The sequence below is a fragment of the Girardinichthys multiradiatus genome, chromosome Y, assembly GCF_021462225.1.
Source record: "Girardinichthys multiradiatus isolate DD_20200921_A chromosome Y, DD_fGirMul_XY1, whole genome shotgun sequence".
Classification (NCBI taxonomy): Eukaryota; Metazoa; Chordata; class Actinopteri; order Cyprinodontiformes; family Goodeidae; genus Girardinichthys; species Girardinichthys multiradiatus.
Window position 1 is genome coordinate 7020136 of NC_061818.1, and position 13707 is coordinate 7033842.

General features: G+C 34.1%; 1 protein-coding gene across 1 annotated transcript; it reads right to left on the bottom strand.

The window, feature by feature from the left end:
* On the bottom strand, positions 1–4243 carry LOC124864837 (THO complex subunit 4-like). The gene is made up of 6 exons (XM_047359773.1): positions 3837–4243; positions 2360–2518; positions 2111–2258; positions 954–1017; positions 408–591; positions 1–313 (listed from the first exon to the last, which is right to left on the bottom strand). The coding sequence occupies exons 1-6, from the start codon at positions 4080–4082 to the stop codon at positions 299–301; spliced, it is 816 nt and encodes a 271-aa protein (XP_047215729.1). The 5' UTR covers positions 4083–4243; the 3' UTR covers positions 1–298.
* Positions 4244–13707: the final 9464 nt, after the last annotated feature.

A 13707-nucleotide genomic window follows, 5' to 3' on the forward strand; every position in this document is an offset into this window, starting at 1 on the left:
TCTTGGTTAATATAGACTGCAGGTTTTTATTACAAGTTTCATTAACTACAGGGCAAAGACGAACTGGGAAAGGCCTGTTCAAAAACCTACAGTCAAAATCCATTTTTCATCAAAAAAAAAAAAAAAAAAAAAAAAAGAAAAAACAGGTAAAAAACACTGGAGTATTTAAAATAAGAGGCTGGAACACTTTCAAATCACATCAGAAGACAAGCATGTGTAAAATGTTCTGAACATTTGTAACAACCATCCCCTTCTGTACAGAAAGGAAGGGATGACAACTAGGAAGAGCTTCAATCTCTTAACTGGTGTCCATCTGGTAAAGGGAAAAAAAAAAAAAAATGTTAGCACAGCAGTAAAACATTTCAATACTACATAAGAGGCACTCTATTTTAAAGAGCCAGACATACCCTGGCATTGTAGGCATCTAACTGTGCATCGAGCTCCTCTGCTGAAAGCTGCTGCTTGCTTCCACCACCTCGACCGCCTCGTCCTCTTCCTCGGGAGCCGCCTGCCCCACGACCACCCCGACCTCTCTGCATGCCGCCAAAGCCACGACTTCTGTTCACACCCCCCCCACCACCTCTGTTCAGCCTGAAAAACAAAAAGATAAAAAGCATTAGCTATGGCATCCAATGCACCATTATTTCTCCAATTGGAGCTGGTCATTTTCCACAAACAGGAAGTTGCTTTGAGTTATTTTAGATCGATCAGGTCCCATAATCAAGTGGCCTAAATGGGGATCAGAGCCATAAAGTGTTGAGAAAATATACCACTAAATATACATTAACTGAAAATACTTTCAAATGAATACATAAAAAATTGATGCATAATGGTGTAAGTACATAAGAACCAAAGGATTTGCTTCAAAGCAAATAAAATGGGTTAAATTCCAACATGGTATGAAATGACCACAAAGCCTTGTTTATCATCAAAGAAGACCACCTGTCACTTACCCCTGCATAGGCCGCCTTTGCGTGTCGATCTGTGATGTGACAAGCTGTATGTTCATTGGTCGCCCTAAAAGGACAAAGAGACCACTTTACATAGGTAAAACATTGTGGAGTTAAAAACCATCATAAGTAACAAGTTTCGGCGATTAATGGACCCCAATTGGAAATTAGCAACATAGTGTTGTTAACATCACATAGCCTTAAAATAAAAGCAAGTTACAAAATAAAAGCATCTTAGACTGATTTTTACAATCACCACCCTATCCACGTTAAAGTCAGTTTCTTTCAGGCTGATCAGGACATCTAGAAAAGGGTCAGATGAGACCCACAGGCTATGAAAGGATACCCGGGCGCACTCTTTAAAGTTGACTGGACCATATGGGGCAAGAACACTGTCAAAAACAATATGTATGTAAAGATGGAAATGTGTGCATATCAGTCAATAGTTGTGCATAAGTAAAATCCAAAAGAGGTATTGTATATTTTCTCTATAAGAATACAAAATAAAATGTTACAGCTTCAATAAATTACAAACACAAAGTTCAAGTTTACACTTGTGGTTTATTCTTTATGAATACAATATGCTATAAGAGTTTGTGAATACGATTTCTTTTCTATGAGAATACGAATTTACATCGGCGACTTGGTGTAAATTCGTATTGTCAGAAAAGAAATCGTATTCACAAACTCTTATAGCATATTGTATTCATAAAGAATAAACCACAAGTGTAAACTTGAACTTTGTGTTTGTAATTTATTGAAGCTGTAACATTTTATTTTGTATTCTTATAGAGAAAATATACAATAACTCTTTTGGATTTTACTTATGCACAACTATTGACTAATATGCACACATTTCCATCTTTACATACATATTGTTTTTGACAGCGTTCCTACCCCATAGGACCATAGTTAGAAAATTAATAAAACTTTCTCTCCATTAATGGACAATTTTGTCACAGAGCTATAATATCAAATTCCCTGTGCTATAAATACAAATCAAAGAGAAATACAATCATTTCCAGAACAAAGTAAAGAAGCAAATGAATGAACACACTCAGATCTAACTATACACCAAAATTGTGGTCATAAATAAGACCAATACTATGACTTTTGTTAACTGAAATTATGAACATAATGTGCTTGAATATGAACCGTACCATCAAGTGGGATGCCATTGTACTGCTTCATGGCCTTAAGTGCATCTGCCCTTCTCTCAAAGTGGACATCAGCTGTTCCCAGGCTTCTTCCTGAGCGGTCATAATGAACAGCAGCTTTTTTCAGAGTCCCAAATTCAGCAAAAAGTTCCTTTAAAAAATCCACAAAACCACAAAAAGTTATTTTCCATCCACATGAGCATTGGCAGCAAAAGCAACCAAATACCACAAGCACAAAAAATTGTAACATACCTGAATGTCTGCATCTGAAACACCAAAGTCCAGATTGGAGACTAAGAGCTTCCCTCCAGTTTCCACACCTGCTCCTCCGCCACCCCCGGCATTACCATTAAAGCCTCCGAAGCCGTTGTCGAACATGTCGTGCTGCCACTTGTCGGGGAGCTGTTTAGGCTGCAACAGATGAAAGAGAACGCACCTGCTGACTTCAGGATCCCCTTGCCTCACTGTCAATCACAGAGTCCACAGGGCTGGGTGTTGGGGCAAGCAGGGGCTCCCCTTCCAACATGGCCAGGGTGGTCAGTTCCCTTAATGGAAGAAAGGGGCTGGTCCCCAAGATGTTCCCTGCCTACCCCATCACTACAAGCAAGTGAATCAGTTCAGGCAGACAAGATTGCTTACAGAAAGCAAGGGGATGTATGTACATTTACAATTCACAAAAATATTTTATAGACTGTTCTTTAGCAAGATACAAAATCTGATCAAATTCTGACAGCTTATTGTCAATAAAGTCAAAACAATGCAAATTGAATTCCAACATCCCACACCCACCCAAAAAGCTAAACCTGAAAAACTCCCCAGACTAGCTACCAGAAGATCCCATTGTTCTCTTGCCATCTGCGCCGCCTTCAGAAGGGCCCTCCAGAAAGGCTCCGGGGAAACACACAGTGGGGCTCCATCTGAAGCAGCCGTTTCCAGCGATGAGCAGCCCGTCCTCGACCACCGGAGAGTTCTTTGGCGTCTCGTAAACGTTGATAATGTCCATATTGTGGAGAAAAAAAGCTATGGGGTCTCATACCCTTCTCTTTACAAGCGTGGCTTTTGTGAGCGTCCATTTTGAGACCACGCCATTTTGGCTGGGGCTTTGTTTGGGTTTTTACTGCACTCTTTAATAACTAAAGACTGAAACATTTTCTTATGGAATTTATCAGGGGGTTAAAGTCCACTTTTACATCCACAAGGAGCAGGCACGGTGGTTGAAAAGCCTAGAAACAGGCCTCGACAAACCCGCCAGCCACTCCTAGAACAAAAGGCCCTCTGGTCGACGAACATGGAGAAACGCTGCGTTCATGTTAGCAGTGATAACTCATCTCTGGGTCAGCTTTCTCGATGACATTGTTTTCTTCCTTCCAACGTGAGATGGGGATCAGTCGTCGCCTTCAACGCATAAAACGCCATAAATTTCGGCGCTCGATTCAAAATGGCGCCGTTAAGGCCCAAGACATCCACTCTTCTTGGAGACTGGTGTAAAACATTTGGCTTGTGGGAGAAGGGACGCGTTATACAAACAACTTCCATTTATGCGTAACCGCAAACTACTGAGCTTTCCCATGAGGGATAACTCGGCGGCTAGTTTTCATTTTTCGCTTGACTTAGCAAGCTAGCAAGAGGATTAGCTAGGAAGCAAACTGAAGGACGTTAACCGGGAATTTTCAGCTGTGTCGAAGGTTTTTTTTTCCTTTGACCGCTTATTCCTCTAACATTCTCATACCCTGCTGTAAGGCGTCGGTCTGCCTCTAGCGCGGCTCAGGTTCTGTCGATTCCTCATGGGGCCAGATCCGCCGCCTCGGCCTCCAAAACCTCCACCGCTGCCGCCGCCTCCTAGCCGCCCGGGGCCTCCTCCCCGGCCGCCGCCTGAGCCTCCGCGGCCTCGGCCTCTTCCTCCCCGGCCTCCACCTCTCTGCTGCCTGTTCTGCTTGATAATGTCATCTAGAGACATATCCATTTTATCGGTCATTATGCTGCCCCAATAATACTAAATGCTATGGAAAATTTAAAATGTACACCTAGACTGTGCTGGTCCCTCTGCCTAGCCTTTTACAGCACTGCACCGACGACTGAACACACAATAAGCTAACAGCCACACAAGATAAACAGGCTCATTACGTAACCGTCGTACTCTGACGTCAAGACGTACCACATCAACTGAAAGGGAAAACGCGCCCTTCTTCTTCTTCTTGTTGGTTTTATTGGCGGTTGGCAACAAACGTTTAGTAGCATTACCGCCACTTACTGGTATGGAGTGTGGTTCGTGTCGGTCTATCTATTTATATATATATATGTTTAATTCTACAAATTAAATAAATAAATATATCTTACCTATATGTATATATACAAATAGACATACTTACACATTACATTGTATTCTACCCTTCTATATCCTCCATACTTTCACAATTTTATCTACTATAATCAAATTCTATGAAATAATTTTGTTTTCTTTAAAAAACGAATCACTATTTGTACATGTTTACTCCCTAAATTCTTCCTCAAAATATCTAATAAATTAACCTTTTCCTTAATACCTTCAAACTCTCTTCTCATATATCTTCTTTCTCTTTCATATTTATGACATTCTAATATAACATGTTCTATTGTTTCATATTTTCCACAGTAGTCACATTTACCAGTATCATGCTTTTGAATTTTAAAAAGTGTATAATTAAGTCCTGTATGTCCAAATCTCAACCTTGTTATCACTCTTTCCTCCTTTCTATTTCATCTTCCATTTCTTCTTTCTCCTACTATCTTCTGAATTTTATAAAACCATCTTCCTGTTTTTCCTTCATCCCACCTTTTTTGCCATTTTTCCATCAGCTTTCCTTTAACAAAACTCTTTCCCTCAGATTTACTTGTTTTAACTATAAAACTAATAGGATTTTGAATTATCCTCTTTGCTATTTTATCTGCCCTCTCGTTTCCTTCTACTCCTATATGTGCTGGAACCCACACAAATATAACTATCAAGCCCATTTTTTGTATTCTGTATAATGTATGAAATATTTCTAATAAAATATCCATCCTACTATCTGATGGATTATATTTTAAACTTAATAATGCAGAGCTTGAATCTGAGCAAATGACTGTTTTTAATGGTTTTATGTCTTCTACCCATTGTAAAGCTAATAATATAGCCAATATTTCTCCTGTGTATACTGATAAGCCGTCTGTAATTCGTTTTCCTATTTTTAGATTGAATTCTGGTACTACAAAAGCTATTCCTACTTTTCCATGTATTTTTGATGCATCTGTATATATTTGAATATATCTATAATAATTATTTAAATGTATCTGTACTGAATAACTATCTACTATGGAAGATTTATCTTGCTTCTTTTCCATTATTGACATATCTACTGTTGCTTCTGGTAGAATCCATGGTGGTATAATTGATATTGGTGATGTTTGACTAATTTCTAAATCAATCATTTTAAATTCTTTTACTTTATTTTCAATTGTCCATCCAAAACTCTTCATTTCTTTCTTTTCTTTTTCCCAACATGGATTTAAAATTTCCCAAATTGGATGATCCAAGTTATTACCTTGTAAATTTAACCAATAATTTATTTCTAGTTTTATTCTTCTTAACTCTAACGGCATTTCTTCCATTTCTATTTCTATTGCTGCTGTTGGTGTAGTTTTAAATGCTCCAGTACATAATCTTAATGCCTGATGTTGGATAATGTCTAATTTAACCAGATGTGTTTTAGCTGCTGAACCGTAAACTATACAACCAAAGTCTATGTTAGATCTTATCATTCCTGTGTAAATCTGTTTTAGTGATTTCCTATCTGCTCCCCAATCACTGCCAGCCAAGCATCTCATAATATTTAAAATTTTCTTACATTTATCAACAACTTTTTGAATATGTATATTCCATTTTAGTTTTTCATCAAACCATAATCCTAAAAAGTTTAGATACTTTACTTGCTCTAATTCTTGGTTATATAATTTTAATTTTATTTCCTTGTTTATTTTTTTCTGATTAAATATCATTACTTTGGTTTTTTCAACTGAAAATTTAAATCCCCATTGTAACGCCCATTTCTCTATTTCAATAATAACCTCTTGTAATTTCTTTACAATGAAATCTACATTTTTTCCTCTTTTCCAAACAGCTCCATCATCTGCAAAAAGTGAACATCCCATTACTTTTCCAATATCTTTAAATACATCATTTATCATAATTGAAAACAATAATGGACTTATAATACTCCCCTGTGGAGTTCCATTTTCTACTATATATTTTCCTGAGATCACTTCCCCAATTCTAACTTGTATTTTCCTATTTGTTAAAAAGTCTTTGATCCATTTAAATATTTTCCCTTTAATGCCCAGTATTTGTAATTTAATTAATAATCCTTCCACCCACATCATATCATATGCTTTTTCTATATCAAAAAATACTGCCACTACACTTTCTTTATTTACCTGTGCTCTTCTAATTTCATGCTCTAAGCATAGCATTGGATCATTAGTACTCCTCCCTTTTCTAAAACCACTTTGATACTTTGACATATATCCTTTATTATTTAAATAATATACTAGTCTACTATTAATCATTTTTTCCATTATTTTACATAGATTTGATGTTAAGGCTATTGGTCTATAATTTCCTGGATTTGATTCATCTTTTCCTGGTTTAGCTATTGGTACTATAATTGATTCCTTCCAGCTCAGTGGTAATTTTCCCTCCTCCCATATTTTATTATATAATTGTAATATTATATCTTTCGATTTTCCACCAAGTTGCCTTATCATTCTGTACCAAATTTGATCTTTACCTGGTGCTGTATTTTTTGTCTTCCTAAGTGCATAATTTAATTCAGCTTTTGTAAATTCAACATTTAACAAATTATTTGTTTCTTCAACACTCTGTAATACATCTTTATATATAAGTTTTGTATTTTCTCTTCCTTTTCTTCCCTCTTCACTAATATTATTTGAACTGTTAATTTTACTAAATATTCTTGCCAATATTTCAACTTTATCTTCATCTTTTACTATATTTATATTATTTATTTTTAATATAGGATATTCAAACTCTCTCTTTATGCCATTCATTCTTTTAATTATTTTCCAAATTTTTTCTATTTTGTTTCTTTCCTTATTGTGCTACAGAAATTTCTCCAATATTCTCTTTTTACCTTCTTAATAGTTCTCCTTACTATTGCTTGCTTTCTTTTATAATCAATTAAATTCTTATAAATTGGATTTCCTTTTAGTACCTTAAATGCTTTATTTCTTAACTTTATTGCTTCTTTACATTCATTTGTCCACCATGGTACCATTTTCTTATTACTTTTACACCCTGCTTTCTTTATAGAATTATCTGCTGCTTCCATGATTACCTTACAAATTTTTTAATTTTCATCATTTATATCCATTCTCATATCTACTTTCTCTAAGTTTATTTGACTCAAGTATCTAAATTTAGTCCAGTCTGCCTTATTAAAATTTAGTTTTTTATTGACATTTATATTCCTATTATTTAAAGTTAATCCTACTCTTATTGTAAGTGGAATAATGATCACTACCTATTGTTGATTTTTTATCAATGCCCCACTCACAACGACCAGCTAAACCATTTGAAACCATTGTTAAATCAATAACTGATTCCATCCCTGTTCTTACATTGATTCTTGTTCCCCTCCCATCATTAATACATACTAGATTTTTTATTTCCATTAATTCTTCTATAACTTGCCCATTTTTATCATTACAATTACCCCACAATGTACTATTTGCATTAAAATCTCCACACCAAATTACTTTCCCTTCCAAATATTCATTTAACTCCTCCATTATTTCAATTGACAATGTTTTACATGGATTATAAAAATTTATTATTTTAAATTTACCTTCTTGTTCCCATATCTCAATTACTATATATTCAAGTTCTTTCCCTTTCCCCAATACCTGATATTGTATCCCTTGCTTAATAAATATTCCACATCCTCCTGTCGATCTCTTCTTACACCATCATATCCTTTTATCACAAAATCCAATGTTGTTTTTAACCATGTTTCCTGAACACAAATAATTTCTGGTTGTTCTTCAAGACTATCAATATAACCTTTAAGTTCTTGTCCGTTAGCGATTAAACTTCTTGCATTCCATTGTAATATTAACATGTACTTTCACCAGATGTTCCTTGTCTCCCATCTACCTCCAACTTTTTATTTATGTTCTCCCACGATCCCTCCTTAAACCCCAAAAACTTTTCAGCTCCTCTCACTATTATTTTAATCTTCTCAGTTTTATGCTTTGCTTGGTCAGTACAGTTGATAACATATGCTACAAATAATATTAGTTTTTCTACTGATATTGTAACATTTTCTTCTGACTGTACTTTGCTTTGCTGTGGAATTTGATTCGCTATTTGTTCAATCTTTCTTGTTTTCTGTTCCTTCACATTTTTAACTGCTTCTGCAGAGCTTATGTTTTTAGTCATTTTAATCTGTATGATTTCTTTTGCCTTCTTCCTTACTTCACATCCTCCATACGTAACTCTATGTTGCCCTCCACAGTTACATTTTTCTTGTACTTCTTCTTTACATTCTTCAAACTTGTGATCTTCACCACATTTTGGACATCTCTGCTTCCCTTTACAAACTGCTGCTATGTGTTCATACCTTTGACATTTGAAACAACGAAGTGGTGGAGGGATATAAGGTCTAACCTGAAAGCTGAGATAACCTATTTTAATGTTTTGTGGCAACTCTTTTTCGTCAAATTCAATGAAGATTGACATACTTCCTACTTTTTCTCCATTTATTGTTTTTGACAATCTCTTCAAGTTATTCACTTTTGCACCAATAATACTTCTCTTAATTTTATCAAGATCTTCATCTAGAGGGATTCCATAAATCACTCCTCTAATTTTTTTATTTTCTCCCATGATTTTTTTCTCCAACACCGTTTTCTTGCAGATATTATCCACCTTTAAATCCTTGTTCTTTTGTTCTTCATTTTTACAAACTACCAATAAGTTTCCATCTCTCAAAATCTTTACCATTTCAAAATCTCCAATTTTCTTTTTAATCTCTATTGACACCACAATGGGGCTGATGTTATCCTTTTCTTCCTCGTTCTTAAGTTTCAATATTATTTTAAATTCCTCCCTCATAACTTTTCTCCTAACTATCCTTTCTTCTTCTGAACTGCTTCCTTCCAATTCTCGCTTGCTACCTTGGATATCACCAATTCCCTTTCCTTCATCTATTTTATTTCTTCCACGTCCTTTCCCTCTTCCTCTCCCAGCTGGCGTCCACCCTTCAAAATCCATGTCTTCCTCATTTCCTGTCTCCATTTCCAACCGAACCATTCACATACCAGTTTATGCCCAAATCCACCTTTTCCGAATCCGATATATTTCTATTTTTGTTTTTCCCGCGCCGCACCAAAACCGTTCTTCTTCGACGTAGTCTCACCACCGACAACCACCGTCTCCCATCAGTTTCGCTTCCAACCGAGGCCGAAAACGCGCCCTCTTCTTCTTCTTCTTCTTCTATGTTATTTTTTGGCGGTTGGCAAATAACTTGAAGATGTGCATTACCGCCACTGACTGGTATGTAGTGTGGTTCTTCATGGTTTTAAATCTTATTTACTATTACAACAATCAAATTCTATTTATTAATTTAGTGCTATTGAAAAATCTAATTATAATTTGAATATGTTTGCTACCTAAACTTTTTTGCAAAGTATCTCTCAAAATAAAATGTTCTTTAATACCTACAAATTCTCTCCTCAAAATTGTTCTTTCTTGTTCATATTTCTGACACTTCAATATTACATGTTCTATTGTTTCCTCCTCTCCACAATGATCACATTTTCCTGTATTATGTTTCTTTATTTTAAACAATGTAGAATTAAGTCCTGTATGTCCAAATCTTAATCTTGTAATTAACCTTTCCTCTTTTCTGCTCCTTCTTCCAGTTCTTACTTCTCCTACTATCTTGTTGATTCTGTAAAACCATCTTCTTTTCTTTTCTTCATCCCACCTTTTTTGCCACTCTTTCCTGATTCTCTGTTTAAGTATGTTTCTTGCCTCTGACCTACTAATATTAATTATAAAACTAATGTTGTTTTGTGTTGCCTTCTTTGCCATCCTGTCCGCCATCTCATTCCCTCCAACTCCTACATGTGCTGATACCCATAAAAACACTAATATTAATCCCATCCTTTGTATTCTAAATAAAGTATGTTTTATTTCCAACAAAATGTCTGGTCTACCCTCTGAATGATTATGTTTTAAACTTAATAATGCTGAACTTGAGTCTGAACAAATGATTGTTTTTAATGGTTTTATATCCTCCACCCACTGCACTGCTAACAATATGGCTAATAATTCTCCTGAATATATCGATAATCCATCTGTAATTCTTTTTCCTACTTTTATTTTAAATTCTGGTATTATAAATGCTGCTCCTATTTTTTCATCTGTTTTTGATGCGTCTGTGTAAATCTGGACATAATGATAGTAATTGTTTATATATTATTGTATTATACTTGAATCTAAACTACATTTCGTATCCTTTTTCTTTTTCATCAATGCCATATCCACCACTGCTTCTGGTAACAGCCACGGTGGCACTACTGGCAAAGGTAACATTAAACTTATTTCTTTTTCATATATTTGAAATTCTTCTACTATATTATTGATAATCCAACCAAAACTCTTAACTTGTTTTTTTTCTTTTTCCCAGCATGGTTTTAAAATATCACATGTAGGATGATCTGGATTATTGCTTTGTAAGTTTATCCAGTAATTTATTGCTAACTGTTTCCTTCTTAGATCTAATGGCATCTCTCCCATCTCTACCTGAAGTGCTGCTATTGGACTGGTTCTGATTGCTCCTGTACAAATTCTTAAAGCTTCATGTTGTATATTGTCTAATTTTATAAGATGTGTGTTTGCTGCTGATCTATAAATTATACTTCCATAATCAATATTTGATCTAATTAATCCTGTATAAATTATTTTTAATGATGTTTGGTGTGCTCCCCAATCAATACCAGCCATACATCTCATAATGTTTAATATTTTTTGCATTTATCTGATTTTTTCTATACGTACTTTCCATATAATTTTTTCATCAAACCATATACCTAAAAAGTTTATATTTTTTACTTGTTCTAAAACTTGATTGTATAATTTTAGTTTGATATTTTCTCTTTTCCTTTTCTGTGTAAACACCATTACTTTTGTTTTTTCCACTGAGAATTTAAATCCCCATTGATTTGCCCATTGTTCTATTCTAATAATCTCATCCTGTATTTTCTTTTCAATAAGTTTGATATTACGACCCCTTTTCCATATAGCTCCATCATCTGCAAATAGTGAACAACCGACTTCCTTACCAATATTTTTAAATACATCATTTATCATTATAGAAAACAATAACGGACTTATAATACTTCCTTGAGGAGTACCATTATCTACTATATATTCTACTATATATTTACCTGACAATTCTTGACCAATTCTTACTTGTATTTTTCTATTTGATAAAAATCTTTAATCCAGTTAAACATTTTTCCAGTAATACCCATTTTATTTTATTTAATTAATAATCCTTCAATCCACATCATGTCATAAGCTTTTTCTATATCATAAAATACAGCTACTACATTTTCTTTGTTTATTTGTGTTCTCCTAATTTCATATTCTAAACTTATTGCAGAGTCATTTGTGCTTCTCCCTTTTCAAAAACCATTTTGATACCTAGATATATACCCATTAATATTTAAATAATATGTTAATCTATTATTAATCATTTTTTCCATTATTTTACAAATATTTGATGTTAATGCGATCGGTCTAATTTTCTGGTTTTGTGTTGTCCTTTCCTGGTTTAACTATTGGAATAATTATTGCTTCCTTCCAGCTCTGTGGCAGATCTTCCTCCTCCCAGACTTTATTGTATAATTCTAATATTTTTTCTTTTGCTTTGTCATTAAGATGTTCTATCATCATATAGTAAATTTGATCTTTTCCAGGTGATGTTTTTTTTTGTTTTCCTAGTTACAGAGTTCAACTCTCCTTTTGTAAATGGCTCATTTATAAAATGTATATCTACGTTATTTCGCATTAAGTCTTCTTTTCTAATACCCTTCATTCTTTTAATTGTTTTCCAAATTTGGTCAATTTTTGTTTCTCTCCCTGCGGTATTACAAACGTTTCTCCAATATTCTCTTTTTGTATTCTTAATGATCTTTCTCACTTTTGCTTGCTTTCTTTTGTACTCAATTAGATTTTGATAAATTGGGTTACTTTTTAATGTTTTAAATGCTTTATTTCTTAGGTTTATTACTTCACTACAATCTTTTGTCCACCATGGCACAATTTTTTTATCGTTCTTTCTTCCTCCTTTTTTCATTGATTCTTCTCCAGCCTGTAAGATTTTTTTACAGATATTTATATTTAAACTATTTATATCAATTGACTCATCTATTTCTTCCAATTTCTTTTGACTTAAATATTTCAATTTTTCCCAATCAGCCTTATTAAAATTCCATCTTTTATATAACCCTGTATTCCTTTTATTTCTTAATATTCCGGTTATGATTTTAATGGGGTAATGATCACTGCCTACTGTTGTATCTTTGTCAATGTCCCACTCACAGTTATTGGTTAAACAATTTGATACTATTGTTAAATCAATCACAGACTCTGTACCTGTTTTTACATTAATTCTTGTTCCTCTTTCATCATTTATACATACCAAATTTTTCATTTCCATTATTTCTTCAATAACTTGTCCATTTTTATTATTACATTTTCCCCATAATGTGTGGTAATTAAAATCTCCACACCAGATTACTTTTCCTTCTAAATACACCATTAATTCATCCATCAACTCGAATATTTTACATGGATTATAAAAATGTATTATCTCACATTTTTCTTTTTTATTGTAAATTTCAACTACTATGTATTCCAAATTTTTACCTTTTCCTAATATCTGATATTGTATTCCTTCATTTATAAATATTCCACATCCTCCTCCACTTCCCTCTTGTCTATCCCTTCTGATACTATTGTCTCCTGTATACATATAATTTCTGGTTTTTCTTCAATTCCATCTATATACCATTTAAATTCCTGTCCATTAGCTATTAACCCTTCTTTCATTCCACTGTAATATTATCATATGTTTCTATCAGCTGGGGTTCCTCCTTGCCTCCCGTCTGTTTCCAACTTTTTATTAATGTTTTCCCAAGATCCTTCTTTAAACCCTAAGAACTTTTCTGCTCCTCTGACTATTATTTTAATCTGTTCTGTTTTGTGTTTAGCCTGTTCAGTGCAGTTAATGACATAAGCTATGAATAATATCAGTTTTTCCACAGACATTGTGACATTTTCCTCTGATTCTACTTTTCTTTGTTGATAATCTGGAATCCTAATTTGACCTGCATCCTTTGTTCTTTCATTCTGGACATTTTTGACTGCTTCAGCATAGTTTATGTTTTTAATCATTTTAATTTGTTGAATTTCTTTTGCTTTCTTCCTTACCTCACATCCCCTGAGTGTGACTATGTTGCCCTCCACAATTACAACATTTTTCGTGCACTTCTTC